This window comes from Agelaius tricolor, unplaced genomic scaffold (genome assembly GCF_023055355.1).
Source record: "Agelaius tricolor isolate 1412-34295 unplaced genomic scaffold, bAgeTri1.0.p SCAF_1, whole genome shotgun sequence".
Lineage (NCBI taxonomy): Eukaryota > Metazoa > Chordata > Aves > Passeriformes > Icteridae > Agelaius > Agelaius tricolor.
This window is the reverse complement of record NW_027269261.1, coordinates 49,813,338-49,828,732: the sequence shown is the minus strand read 5'-3', so window position 1 is coordinate 49,828,732 and position 15,395 is coordinate 49,813,338. Positions and strand designations below refer to the sequence as shown.

The 15,395-nt window shown below is 37.5% G+C and overlaps 1 protein-coding gene across 4 annotated transcripts in view; it reads left to right on the top strand.

Moving 5' to 3' along the window:
• The window catches only part of UTRN (utrophin), a 339,422-nt gene that overhangs the window by 118,860 nt on the left and 205,167 nt on the right, over nucleotides 1-15,395 (top strand). For 3 of the 4 annotated variants that reach the window (XM_071433386.1, XM_071433396.1, XM_071433379.1), the window contains exons 35-42: nucleotides 1,013-1,192; nucleotides 2,792-2,920; nucleotides 3,057-3,227; nucleotides 3,765-3,914; nucleotides 5,034-5,171; nucleotides 5,990-6,142; nucleotides 12,428-12,619; nucleotides 14,420-14,592. In XM_071433386.1, the coding sequence (XP_071289487.1) occupies nucleotides 1,013-1,192; nucleotides 2,792-2,920; nucleotides 3,057-3,227; nucleotides 3,765-3,914; nucleotides 5,034-5,171; nucleotides 5,990-6,142; nucleotides 12,428-12,619; nucleotides 14,420-14,592 (1,286 nt within the window). The remainder of the gene's footprint in view (nucleotides 1-1,012; nucleotides 1,193-2,791; nucleotides 2,921-3,056; nucleotides 3,228-3,764; nucleotides 3,915-5,033; nucleotides 5,172-5,989; nucleotides 6,143-12,427; nucleotides 12,620-14,419; nucleotides 14,593-15,395) is intronic. The other variant, XM_071433405.1, reaches the window with a different exon arrangement.

Genomic DNA, 15,395 nt, shown 5'->3' with positions numbered 1-15,395 from the left:
TATACTTCACCAGCAGGAGGACAAGTCCTATATGTTGCATACAAAGTTGTCCTTTCTGTTTTCAAGTTTTCTGGAGGCAATTTTAAAATGTAGAAACTTGAGTATTTATTTCTGTTTCTAAGATAATAAGTTATGATAAAGGAATAAGTTACTTCACAGATAGTATGTTCAAGGAGCTCCAGACGCTGGCTGTGATTAAGTGGATTCTTCACCACACTGTACACTGGCAGCAAAGAACTTTCTAAGTAGGGAGATATCATCAGTAATAATTGGTGATCTTATATGGCAAGAGATCTGTTTTCCACATGGAAACTGTCCTGATATTTAAGAGATGACATATTGCTTAATTTACAATTTACACTATGCATACTTTCAAAAAAGGTGGGGTTTATGGATTAAAAAAACTATTTAAAAGCAGAGATGGCTTGGAAAAAAGGGTAGAGCTAAAGATACATGTATTTACATATCTCTATATAGATAATATAGCAGTAGGGATTCTGTAATATGTAGCAACTGAATTGAACATCTGCAGTAATGAGTTGTGATGGTTCTCAAAAAAATATTTAGCACTGGCCTACCATGTTTCTCATTATTGCCAACTGTAAAAGTACTTTAATAGGAAAAGATACAGAGGAATGCAGAGTGTCTCTTGAAATTAGTGTTTTGTGCTTTGCAGTGCAGAAAAAAACCTTTTAAAAATGGACTTGCAACGTAGTGTGATGCATTTGCTTTACCTACATAATGAAAAGAAATGTTGAAGATGATCTAAGACAACAAACCAAAAGAGTCCCTAAGTTGTTCAGGACACTTTACATGCATTGTGCTCTCACTCTCTCTTAAAAAATGAGATCATGATCTACGGAGAGTTACTGTAAACAGAAGGCAATTACACGTGGTGTAATTCTTTCCACAAGTGAAGATCACCTACAATATATTTGTTTCCTGTGGATGTAAAAATTACCTTCCCTTGTGTTTGGGACCAGTGCAGTTTTAATGGCTGAACTTGTTTCAGAATGTGCTAAGAGAGCTGGAGAGGAGGAAGGCTGATCTGAAGAGCATCACAGAAAGTTGCACTGCACTCCAGTCCCTGGTGGAAGGGAGTGAGGCTGTCCTGGAGGAGAAGCTGTGTGTCCTTAATGCTGGCTGGAGCAGAGTTCGAACCTGGACTGAGGACTGGTGTGACACCTTGTTGGTAAGTTGCATGCATGAGAAATATTCAGGGTAGCTCTCCTTCCACCTCTTTGGAGCAGCTGGAGTTTTGACTTGTCTCACTTTACTGTAAAGTGAAGCTTCCATGACACCTTATGCATTTAAAAAATGTGGAATAGATATCTGTTTATGCTGTAGATGGAGAGGTAAGTCATGAGGAAGTTGGAAACTGACCTGCTGCATGTCCTGCTCTTTATTCAGCCTGAATATTCAGCCTCTGTGCCAGCACCAACACGAACATTTGTTTTGTGTTGATAAATTCCTTGAGACCTGAATGATGGCTATTTAGTGGACAATGGATAACTTTGTGGTGGTGTTCAGCAAAGCACTTGTGACTCTGTCAGTCTATTGCTCTTTTGGACAGACCACAGCTGCAAGTGTTCAAGTATGGCAACAACATCTATTTGGCTGATTAAATGAAAGCCCAAGCATATTATACACCTAAAGCTGCTAATTAAGCTAAATGGACATGAAACAGTCTACAACTGATACTAGTATCAGACTGATGCTTTTATATAAATAAGGTATTTTGGTGTTGTTTAGCTAGTTATTACAATCAACCCATATCAGGGACTTCTGAAGGCAGGAGTTGTGGAAACTTTAGTGTATGAATGGATGGTGAGCCCTGTGCCTGCTGTCCAGTTCCTGTTGCAGGTGATAGTGTTAATTTTGTAGTCCAATTCCATTTTAGGAGTAGTCAGGTAGTTTACCTTTATGTGTAAATGCCATAAGGATGATCCATAACTAAATACTTCTAGATTATGTTCATATCTGGTGACAAGTATAGTCTGTGCTCTCTAAATCAACATCAAGAAATTTATAGCTCCATGTAGCAAAAGAACAATTTAACCTTACAAAGCACAATCATAGGCCTTCTCTCTTTTCTCTCCTCCCTTTGTTTTGTTATTCTGAAAGAGCAAATTTTGTCTACCTTTTTGTTTTGGTGAAAGGCTTAAACAGATTGTTACTTCTCTGAATCTGATACACAAAATAACATTACATCTGTCTGGGGCACCTAATGTTACAATTTCTGACTGCATGTGAAAACAGACCTAATTAACATGTCTACAATTTTGTTACTTTTCTTAAGAGGAAGGAATATTTTTATGCAATCAGTAAAATATCAACACATGATTAATTTGTAAATTTGGCATAGTCCCTTTCCAATTTAAAGACCTGAATAACCACACACAGTGGATACTGTTGTACCTGCTAGTGCTGGTAGAAAAAATTGTGGAGTTTTTGGTTGTTGTAATACATTGTCTATCTTTAATTGTACAAACTACCTCAGCTACTTCTATTTATCTTTCTGTGAATTAGAAATTATATTATCAAAGGGTCTAGAATGAAAATTGAATTTTTGTAAATATTAGTGAAGATGAAAGGTATGGTCTAATTTTCAGTGTTTCATTCCAAAGTATGTCCAAAACACTATTTTATCTATCTACTCATAATATTTTGGCACGGTTGATTTATTTGATAATTTTTTTGAGTTTGTGCATTTTTTGTTGTTGTTGTTAGGATTTTTTGTTGGATTTTTAGAAGTTTCTCATATTCATACATTTTTTTCATCTTTTTCCAGAATCACCAGGGCCAGCTGGAAATTTTTGATGAAAACGTTGCTCACATAAGTACTTGGTTGTATCAGGCTGAAGCCTTACTGGATGAAATTGAGAAGAAGTCAGCTAGCCAAAAGGAGGAAACTGTGAAGGTAGGAAATGTTGTGTCATCTGTCAACTCATGGATTCTGAATGATGTCAGATTTGTTTCCTGTTTACTTTTAGATGTCTCTCTCCTTGCCTAGGAGGTGACCATTTTAATTTTCTTTATTTTCTTTCACTTCTCAGCGTTTAACATCTGAGCTAGATGACGTCAGTCTCCGAGTGGATAACGTCCGTGACCAGGCTGTCATCTTAATGAACGGTCGGGGCGTGTCCTGCCGGGAACTTGTTGAGCCCAAACTGGCAGAACTCAACCGTAATTTTGAGAAGGTCTCTCAGCACATCAAAAGTGCCAAGGTGAGGATGAACGAGCCCCAGAACTTGCTTGGGGAATCTGTGCCAAGAAGATGGCAACTGGCTGTAGTGGATAGGCCATTGTTTATTAGAACAGCGCTCTGCTGCTTTTGAGTGCTCCTTTAAGTGTAGGTATTTATATGTGAAAAATAGACTGATTTTTAGACCAGCTGCTTTTTTTTTCACCTGAGTAGCAGGTGATGACTTGTGCTTCATGGGAAAATTTACAAAGAACTGTTCAGAAAATTGTATATATTTCAGTACATATTTGTGAGCTACGAAACAATACCATAAGCTGATGTGACTGGAGATGTTTCATTTATTTTGAGGACAAAATACTCAGATTGAAGTTTGAATGCGGAAACTTGATAATAACTACCAAGTGTGTTCAAGCCATCTCTCAGTTCATATAACTCTTAAATTTTTGATTTGTACTGCTATCTAATGGTCCTGCAGACTGATATACCTGTTCATGGGGGATTGTATGGGACTGCTTAGACTAAAGGTTCAGCTTGACCAAGATTTTATTTTGCTTTGCAGATGCTTGTTGGACAAGAACGACTTCCTGTCATGTCAGAGCCCCGTGAAGCTAGAGTGGCTTTTCTAGACCTGGATGAATTTGAAAGTGACATACAGAATATGTTAAAAGTTCTGGAAAAGCATCCAGAATTGAGTGGGGAAGAGGAGAAGGTTTGTGAGCAATAGAACAAATAATTAATTAAATAAATAACTTCCTATTTTGTCCCTATGTTGCATTGCTCCAGACTTTGAGGGGGAATTCTGATTAAATGCCTTTAAATTAAGGGTAGAAAAGGAAGAGAACTATTAAGTTGTTGGATACCCTGCACAATTTTCCAATACTTTTCCCATAGCTATTTCCTCTTGGATGCTGGTCTGAGTGTAACTAATCATACTTGAGTTGGTATTTTCATCACAATTTTATAGAATACAAGTAGTGAAATGTGATTTTTGTTTATCTATCGTCTATCTCCTACTCAAAGTAGCTTTTTGTAAGAAATCCCTCCTGCATTTGAATGATGTTTGAATGAGGTTCAAATTTAAACTGGTATGATAAAATGAATCACAGTGCATAGGCCAGCTCAGAGGATGCTTGAGGTAGGGTGCAAGTAAGAGTCTTGTAATGTGGCTGTATCTTGGGAAGTCCAAATAAAAGCTTTGAACAAAATTTATCTTCTAGATTCTTATCTAGACTCTGCTATTCACCCATATAAAACTGCCATAGGTTTTTTAGCATCTTGTCCACTATGGCCTCGTTGCCTGCAAAATCAGGTAAATTCATGTCAGTCCACTCTATCTGCCTTCCTTTTAAGCAGCTCCAATACTATAAACTGAGCTGGAAAGCTGGATATAAGTCTATGGAAAACGCCATGTACATTACAGAACACAAATTTTAAACTATTTCTATAGAAGGGCCTATGGTTATAGAACATAGCCTTCCTTTTATACTGTTTTTATATTTATTGAATTTTTAATTTTGTGCTGTTCTGCCCTGAGCTTGCTTATTATTGTCAAGGAATATCTAGAATAGAAATGGAGCTAAAGTCATAATACCCTATTGATGTGAATGCACACTGCTGGTTCATTAAATTTCTTTTAGTACATCTCTTTTTAAAGTTTATGGAAAGTTGGATTTTATGATTTGGTAGTTGTTGAGGAGAATATCTGCTTGAATTTGTTTGGCTCCCATTTGGATTAAGACAAAAGTTTGGTACAATCGCTGTTACTATCTGAGTGGCTAATGTTTCTAAAATTAATTTCTGTAGATAATAGAGATTTGTGTAATTTTAGCTGGATCAAGAAAGAGCTCAGATTGAAGAAGTTTTACAAAGAGGAGGGCAGTTGCTCCAGCAGCCTATGGAGGACCATAGGAGAGAGAAGATCCGCCTACAATTGTTGCTTCTGCAGAAAAAGTACAACAGTTTGCAGGTACAGTTATGGTAGTTACTACAGCTCATTTATCAAATTTCCCTTTGGTATCCCACTTGCAACCTGTAATCCGTATTTTATACCTTATGATTTTTTCAGCATATGTGATTCTCTGGGGAAGAGTTAAATGTGTGTGCACACAATCTGACTCTCTGAATCTTTGCAATTCCAAAATATGAATTTTCCCATTTCTAGGTTTTGGGGGAATAGTTTTGATTTTTAAGGTCCCTTTTCACAGCTTCACAGAGGGCCACCCTATGTATTGACCCAAATAGGTGGGTGCATCAAGTTGGTCATTTGCTTCACCTGTCTTTGCTGGCCCTTGAACAGAGGTTTAACCCCACCACCAGGGTGTGTGAAGAGTGACTATGGATACACATGTACACAAACATACCAACCTCTCAGCAGAAGCCCTTTTTGTGATTGAGCCTGCTCCCAAATTCCTCTTTCCTCCTATAGAGGGTATTAGCAGTCACTGCAGCATGTTGTGGTGCTTGCATACACATTCTGTGTTAAAAATGGCTTTGTCTAGAGCAAAGATGCTCCTTTTAGCTCACCTGTTTGAATCATGCTAGAGTTGACAAGCTGAGGTGTAGTTCAAAGGTGCAGGGCAAGACCATCAGGCAGTCTTTGATTACATGTCTATGCAGATAAAGAGAATATAGCTATTACAAAAATAAATTAGTAGTATTGCATATTTTGGAATTTGCTCCTTCAAATGAATCCCTCAAGTATTTTTGTTTTTCAAATAAATAAGACCTATGCTGTTCACTACTTCCCTCTTTTTACGCCATATTTTCCAATACACTGGATTATAGGAGTGCAGGTCATTTCAAAGGAGGCAGGCGGTGGAACTCTCTCCAGTGTTTTCCCAGTATAAGAAGGAACATGATAGTCTAATGAAGTGGCTGAATGAGGCTGAGGACCGTCTGTCAGGGCTGCAAGGTGTGGAGGATGAACAAAAACTACAGGTAAATGAGGCTTCTGTTTCTTAGAACAACAGTTAATGGTGTGTATGAACTTTAGAGATTCATGCACTAGAGTTTAATCTAGTCTAGTGATCTTCTTTGGACACCTCTGTGGAAAGAAGTGTTTCAAAATGACAGCATTCATTTTTTGTTAGGAAATTATCAACATATGCTAGTTTGGGATTTCTACATAGTCATCATAGGTCCAAAAGATCTCATCCTTCCGACCCAAATCTTAGGCTGTGATCTGGACAGTGAGCCTGTTTCAGGAAAGTTTGTCTTGCCAGTCTTGATCCATGAGGATTACACGTAACGTTTTTTAAAAACTCTTAACTCAAACAGCTAGATTTAATATCAGTTTGGTGCAGGTATGATAAAAGCCTTGTTTGAGGCTTTAATCCAGTGCCTCTGCATCCTGTTGTCAGGGTATTGTAACACCTCTGCTGTCTTTTCCTGCCTCAAGTGCTTAGAGAGGGATAACTGCCCTCATGTAATGGATATTACTCTACCCAATGAATATTAATAAAATAGACAAAGGTTGAGGTATTTCTGATAATGTGTGTGTGTGTATCTTGACAAACAATTTTGCAACTGATATGATGTCAGGGTTTGATAAAACTGACTGCCCAGAAAGTTGTATGTCTTAATTTTTGAGGATACAGATATTTTTTGATTGCTTTTGTTGTGACTTTGTGGATAATTTTTTGGTGGTGCTTTAAATCTCTTTTATTTCTCCTCTCCATCCTTAAAAACACTTGTTTTTGTGGTAATTACATTAATATTTTAGGCAATAACAGTGAAGAACCTTGTGAAGCAGTAATTAATGTCTTGAACAAGCTTGAGGGCTAGGTCATCTGTCAAGGACTTTTCAATTTCTGCATATGAGGGTTCCGTAATTAACATCTATAAATCTTTTTGACTGCTTTGTAATTTTTTAACCCAGAACCAGCACACTTGGTAGCATGCTCTGGCACCCTGTGAGACTTGCACCACGAAATCATAATGTGGTGCTCTGCGTTCACAGCTAGTGCTGTGTGGCTTCAGCTGCAGGTTATAGATGGTCTGCTGTCCTCTGTCACACAGGCCATTCAGTATCAACTTTTAGATCTGCTGCTTTTTAGAAAGACTGTTTCACATTGTAAGGCTCCCATGAAGAGCTGGGCAGCAAAGAGGGCCCGGGTTTGTGGAACAGTCTGACATCTGACTGCTCTGTTGGGTCTCCAGTAGTCTCTTCTGGTGACGTAAGCTTGGGGACCTGACTGATGCTCTGGAATTTTTTTGAAAGGAATGGGGATCCATGTGTATTTAAAGTGAAACAACATTATTCCGTTTTTCTGTTTGACCATCAGATGCATTGAATGAATCAATTACTGGACAGAAATGGAAAAATGGTGCACCTGCAGGGCTCTTTGCTAATGGGGGCAGTCCAGTCATGCTTCAGACGGGTCCTTGTCACTGTTGGTCTCACTTCAGCTTGACTGATCTTCTCTAAGGAAGATACTTTCATTCCTGTAAAGCCCTTTTCTTAAAGGGATATACTTCAGCTAATCCCTGCTACTGCTAGATCCATTCCTGGATAAGTGAATCTGGTTGCTGAATGCAGAATGTCATGTCAATATGGATTACCGTAGCAATTAAAATAGACTCTTAATGGAGAAACATTATCCTTGCTCAGGTCAGCTAGACTGTCACAAAAGGACCACAGAAGTTTTCATTACTGGTGTGAAATGTGGAAATTCAAACTGCTGCTTTTGCTTCATGTGCCTGTGCCTGTGGATTTCTGATATTTGAGTGCTGAGGCAGCTTGTCTCAAGTAGCATTATTTTACTTTTATGGCTTGTTCTTTCACTGGCTCTACTAATCAATCTTGAACACTGAAAATGGTGTGAGACCATAACATTGCTAAAGGGAGAAATAGTCTTCCCAAATGTCATCATTTTAGATAATCAGTCTTGCTCCAGAATTTTCTTGGAGCCACCAGACTTGAAAATTGCAGTGCTTGTTGCTCATCTCAGCCTAGGACTGAGAAGCACTAAATGAATTCTTGACCTGCTGGAGTGCAGGTGGCTGAAGCACTCACCTTGATGTAAGGAAGCTGCAGTAAGAGAAAGACAAACTGCTAATTGATATGAGCAAAACAGGGAGGGAAAGGAAGATTTCAGCTGCTGAGCTGGGGAGTAGACTTCAATTGGGCTTTTATGAAATACATTATTTATGCTTTTGTAAGCAAGTGTGGAGGAGAGGACTTATTTATGGTGCTTGAAGGTCATATCTATATATTGATTTGCTGGAAGTAGCTGGATCATAAATATTCCTCATAATTTATGCTCCTAGGGATTATGGAGTTAAAATATCTTTGAAATATTGGTAATCCTTCTGCATTGTAGGTACTTTTGAGTAAGCCTTGTTTTGCCACAGATCCATTAGCAAGAAAAGTGTGCCCTGGAAGTTTACATCTCTCCTAGAGGTCCTTCTTTTCTAACAGTGTTTTAGTATTTATTTAAATTGGACTATTGTGCCTTTGTTCCAAATGAGGGAAAGGAAAGAATTAAACCTTAAATTGCAGAGGAAATTTGTTGCCTAAATTCCTGAGAGATTTTTCCAGGTTTTAGGAAGTTGTTTTGAAGTGAAAAAGGTAATTTTGCAGATGGTGAATATTGGTATTTTTGCAACTGCAGTGAATATGCAGTTAAAGGCACAGTGCATTTTTTCCTATAAACCGAAGCATTGTCTTGAAGGCTCTTGAAGTATTATTTCTGCAATAAAGAAAATGTATTTGTTTTTCTAGTATGATTTTTATAGGAAAGGTTCTGGATTACTTAAACATGAACAATTTTTTTCTGAATGCATTAATTAAATGGACATGAGCTTTGGGAAACCATTTTTAGAAAACTGGCTCTGAAATATCTTGAGATTTAAAAACTGGCTTATATAGTTAAACATCCAAGGAGGTAAATTGTTTAATTTTATTTCAACATCTAGGGCAGTAGTTTCCAAAATCCACTTGGAAGCAAGTCAGAAAATCTTATTGAGTAGAATCATTAGCAGATTTTGTTCAAAATATATTGAAGTGTAAAAGGGGAGATGGGAAAAAAAAAGTGAAACTGAATTCTGAATTGCAGGTTAAACTGTATGCTGAGTATAGGGGGAAATAAATTTTTTTTGACCTCCAGATTAAAAGCATTTTTAACCATTCTTATTGAGTGGCCTTATTTATAGAATCTTCAGTAATAACCAAATATTCTCTTTATTCCTCCAATCCTTTGTTTTCGCTAGTATTTAAAGAGAGAGCAAATTTATTAAGCATGCTCTATCAACAATGTAATTAAAGTAGAAAAGGACTATTAAGTCCTCCAGTCAGATTTCCTTTTAAATAACTCTAGATTGACATTTTATTTGTGTATGCTGAAGAAAAATTGTGGGAGGACTGAAGCACTGCTCCTGTAAAAGACCTCTGTCTCTCTTTAAATTGGAGAAGAGAGCTCTGGAGAGAGTCTTATAGGAGCCTCCCAGTACCTACAGGAAAGCTGGAAAGGGACTTTTTACAAAGGCATGGAGGAGTAAAACAAGGGGCAATGGATTTAATCTGTAAGAGGGCAGGTTTAGATGGACATCAGGAAGGAATTATTCACTGTGAGGGTGGTGAGGCACTGGAACAGGTTGCCCAGAGAAGCTGTGGATTCCGTATCCCTGGAAGTGTTCTAGTATGGGTTTGATGAGACTTTGTGCAACCTGATACAGTGGAGGATGTCTCTGCCCATGGCAGGGTGCTGGAATGAGATGATCTTTAATGTCCCTTTCCAAATGAAACCATTCTGATTCTGTGAAAAGATTGCTTACCTGAGGGTTTTTTTTTCCCTTCATTAAAAAAAGAAAAAAGAGCCAAGCAACCAAAACCAACATCTGTGATATTTAGGTATTTATCAGGTAACTGTGAGAGAGTTACATAAAACTCCACTTCTATTTTTTAGCATATTATGCTGCATTTTAGAAGCTTCCATTCTGCAGTGAAAGGTAAAGAACAGCTGACCAATTAAAAACTCTGCTGTACTGAAGCACTAATGTGTTTATAGCACTTATGTTCACCTTTAAGAATGAGGATTGTGAGAGGAGGAAGCATCATCTCAGTGATGGGAGGCAGCTGGAGGAGATTAGCAAGGAGGGTATACTCTGAAGGAGCAGCATCAGGAGGAATTCACTGCTTAGCCAAGAAGAGTAATCTGGCCCAGGATGGTGTTACTGGGAAAGCAGAAAGTTTCAGAACATGTCAATGCACAAGTACAGAACAAGTTTGCTGCATGACAACATGTGCTGTTTTAAATCTTTTCAGAGTTTTTTCCAATGGGAGACAAAGCAGTGTGTGGGAAGTAGAAAAATAGTAAAGCCCAGTGACCTATTCAAGTGGGTGAAGTCTTGCTGCCTGTGTGAGAATGGGACTTCTGGAGTGATTGGGAGCTAGAGAAAATGCCTTGTGAAGATGTTGCAGATGGCTGTGCTGTAGAAGGCATCCTGGTGCTTTTTCTTACCTTGATGAGTTTAATATTAGGGAAAACGTACCTTGAGTTGCACCGACTGATTTCTTAGGAACTGGGGCCTCTCCTTCCACAGGAAATCATGCCACTGTCTAAGCCTTGGGCTTCTGCTCTGAATTTCATTGATGGAAGCTGATAAAATATATGCAGAGCCTCAAGAAAATGCATTTGGGGAGCATCAGGGACCAAGAAGCTGGGTTTGTAGCTAAAGCAAATGGAGTAAGCCTTGTTTTTAACTGTGGTGCTTGCTTGCTGTACTGAATCAAAAGCAGTACTGAATAGTTTGTGATGCTTTTCTGTAGTTCTTGTTTCTAGACGTGTAGACTATGTCCTTGTACCCTGTTTCTTTGGGGTGCAATGAGTGACTGAGAGCAATTCATATTTAGTGGTAAAGGTCTTGTGGAAGCAAAGCTGTGTCCCCAGTTTCAGAACAGGATGACTGTCTATTTTACAAAAGAAAAAAAACCAAACTAACACAAAACAATGAAAATCCCTAGGAACATTTAGTGCATGTGAAGTCCTGAATTGTGAATATGTGAACATATCTTTTCTGCTGCAGTCCTTGCTTAATTTGCACTACATATGCTGGTTATGTTAGGTTCCTGTTAATTTGAGTGACATATTTGAAATTGTCCGAAGCATGTGAAGGAGGAAGATACAGACAGGTGTTTGAAAGCCACTTGGTTTTAATATTTTATTGGTTGTCAGCTCTGCTAGAGATTTTCATGTGTGCACCCAGCCCAGACAAATTGCAAAGTAAAATTCACTGGCTGAAATTGCTAGGAGCATACATTTATTCTTCACTCTTTAGAGTGTTCTTAGCTGTTAGTAAATCCCACAGTCCCGTGCCTCTGTCTTGCTTGATTCACTCACCAAGTACGATATGGTGATTTAAAGTTGCTTGAGTTCTTCAATATTTGGAAGTGGGCTTTATTTTTTGATAATTTGAAAGAACTAGGCTGTTTTCAGAGATGGTAACAGAATCCTGTTTGACAAGAAACATTTTCTACTAAAAATGTTTTCTTTCAGTCTGCTTTACCTGCCTCTGCTAAATTTTTGCCAGGCATGGCAGAGGGATGGTTTTCTGTAGCAATCTTCCCAGTGTTTCAGATCCAGCCCTCTATTAGTGAGCCAAGAAAAAGCTGCATTAAATTACTGTTCTTAGTCTCTTATCTGCTAACATGGTACTTGGCTAGATAGCCTAGTCTTGCAGCCAGAGCAGAAAACAATTGGCAAGCTCTGGAGGAGTTACTGCCTTTTATTGCTGCAAAATATTGGACTACTGGTGGAGCACTAATTTATTTTTAAAAAATGGTTAGAAAATGTGGGTGGGGATGCTTATTGAAAAGAATATGGATGGGAAATAAGTGTTTCAGTAAATTGGTATCTTGGCAAAGAAGGAAGCAGAGTGGGTTGTAACACTAGATACAGGCTCAATCAAGAAGTGTTATTTCTGGAAATTGTAAAGATCAAGTTAATAGAAACAGTGGTACCCTTCCCATTGCTTGGAGTTTTAATCTAGAATAATACAGAGTCATTTTGAAGCATGATATCAACTTCTTCCTAACTTTTAAAATAAACAAACTGTCTTGTGCAGGACTGGCACCTTTCTGAATTAATGTAATCTTGCTAGAAAGGCCTTTGTTTTCTTTTCTAATGTAGAAAAGTAATTATTCTGAGTATAGTTTATTGATTTAGGATTTTTTAATAAAATTGATTGTTGCTTGAATTATAAAATGAATTTTCATGTTTTCAGGCAATTCCTGTCCAGCAGAGGTTAAAAGGCCAATTTGCTACAGGAGTTAGGACCTTGCCTTTCTCAGCTGAGTACTTGGTTGAAATCAACAAAGTTTTGCTGGCCATGGCTGATGTTGAACTGCTTCTGAATGCACCAGAGCTGAATACGGGCATCTATGAGGATTTTTCAGCTCAGGAAGATGCACTGAAGGTACTGCATGCCTAAGCATTATATTCAGAGTGGAGAAGGGAAACAGCAGAAGAAAGGCCACCACCTTAACCACTCTATTACTACATTTATGGTTTTGCTTGGTATATACAGGATCAATATGCACTGAAAACTAAAAAATGACAGTTCTGTTGGCTAATTTTTTTCTATGCATAATCTGGATACAAAGTGGAGCAGCATGAAAACTGGGTGGGAGATTGAGGGAGCAAGGTTTAGTTTGTTGTAGACACTTGTATTTGCCATCATAGTCTACATAATACTTAAAGAAATGTTAAAGCAAATCTCCTTACATTCCTACTTGATAGCCATAATACAGCTGCTGTTCTTAGGTCATGTGAAAACAATTGCTCAAATAGGAACAGGAGAAAGGGTGATTTTTGACTTTTTATGGAGCTGTGTATGAGGCCACAAGATGATGGTACCTGTTGTGATGAGCAAAACAGCAATATTCTTTCAGTTTTAAGCTCCCCCTTCTTATTGTCAGCCACTGGATTTGCCTGTGTGATTTATAGTTAGGAAATAGTTGAGGACCTCAACTTCTTCAAAAGGAGATGAAGAAATTATGCTTGAAAATACTGAATCCTGCTGTCAAATATGAGCTGAGTATGGAGAAGTATGAGCCCTGGTTAATTCTTACCATACTAAAGAGTGTGAAATAGATTCCCTCAGAAAACATCCATTGGATGTTTTCTGAGGGAATTACACATGCCATGGTGCAGTGTAGGTGTACCTCTCTGGACTGGGAATCATAGCAGGATCCATGTGCCATATCTGAGGTGTAGTAGCTCACCAAGAGCTAGATTGTCTGTTTCTGCAGCTGCTATGTAGGTCCTTAGAACCTTTGCAGAATTCCAGTCCACTTTTCTGACATGCTTTCCTTTCTGCTGTGCACATGCTTCCATTTTTCATGTTTTGGTTTTTTTATATATTTTATAAAAGCAAATATGGGAATGGTGCCAGCCTTTGACAAAGGGGGAAGCCTTTTGTTTTGTTGATGAAATTCTCTTAACCCTGCTTACTCTGCTTCTGTGCTGCCTTGAGTGCAGTTAGGAGTGGTTATGTTAAGACAGGTTTAAAATACTTCATTTTTGGTGCAGGTGTCTCATCTGATTTTGAAGTTTTGGTATAGCTTTCAGAAAAAGCAAATAGCAGAGCATAAAATTTTTAGAAGCATTACTCTTTTAAATTCAAAAAGATAAGTAAATTCCACTGTCTGCATGGACTGTTTGTCTTCTGAATACCAAGGCTATCTTACAACAATATCTGGTTTAAAGGAATTTTCACATCATAGTTCAGTGGTATTTGAAATTGATTACTTTAACTTTGTCATTTAAATGTAAAGCCTTTATGCAGCCTTATGCTTTTGCAGTTCTGTGCATATGGGAGGTTACGTGAAGCATGATGAAGTTGCATTTTGTGGTCCATTTTTTTACATGAGGAAAGAGTATGTATAGTGACATGGGTAGATTTGTTTAATAGTGAAGATAGTGTCCTTTTGAGAAGTATGGTGTGCCCTTTACCTTAGGAACAAATTAGATATATATTAATTATTCCATCCTTTTCATAAATACCTGAAAAGGATACACACTTAAAGGGTATGATAAACTATTTAGTTCATTTGCTAAAACTGATTTAAACTGTAAATGTTACTGGTGGTCATGGTCTTACTGTAGATGCTGATTTTTGGAAAAGAATTTTGAAAATATTATCTTTTGGTATTTTTCTTTTATTTCCTGCTGGTGTTAACTTTACTAATGACTTGTGCTATTACTGTACTTGCAGAACATAAAAGATATTTTGGATAAACTTGGGGATCAAATTGCAGTAATACATGAAAAGCAGCCTGATGTTATATTGGAAGCATCTGGACCTGAGGCAATACAAATAGGAGATGCACTAACACAGCTGAATGCAGAATGGGACAGAATTAATAGAATGTACAATGATCGTAAATGGTAAGTCAAGCATGATTGGTCTCTGTGGCCATGTAAATATTTTATGTACATGTTTATATAAGTGTTTTTCAAATGTACCTTAATGATGAAGATGAGTTTGGGAGTTATCAGCTTTTATTTGTTGGTATTACAAAATAATTTCCAGAATTATTGAATGTTGAAACTGTTAACATGGAAATTGAAGTTTGGGTGCTTTCATGAGGCTCATTTTTTCTAGTTTATGAAATAGAAGGTTTTGTTTATGGAATGTAAAATTTTGTTTTTGTAAAAGCATCACAAAGCAAAGTTCTAGTAGAATAATGTTGAGTAGGACATCTTTTAATGAAGAATTCAAGGCTGATTTTTTTTGTTTTTTGAAGGAAGTATGCAGTTTGAAAGAATAGGGTTTTTAAAATACAGCACCTATGACAGTTGTCAATAGTATTTGTTGTAAGTATCTGAAGATGAGAGATGACCTGATTAGGTTTTCCTGTTGTTAGGAAAACAAGAGAATACTAAAATAAGTGCTTAGGAAATATGTATTTCTAATTTCCTTGCCACAAATAGGTGTAATTTCACTTGGGCAAAAAGTTTGATTTCTCCCCACCCCTTATAGAAGAGACAATAAACTTTTTACGTTATCTGAATCAGTTTTAAATCTTTAAAAACAAACTCAATACCACTTAGTAATTCTTGGGAAAGTGTATTAGAGGAATATTTTAAATTGGAATTTGTAAAAGTGTCAAAGCGCATATTTGGGAAGTTACCACTAAGCTGAAGGTGCTCACACTGCAAGCAGCAGTGTACACTGAGATTGCTGCTAT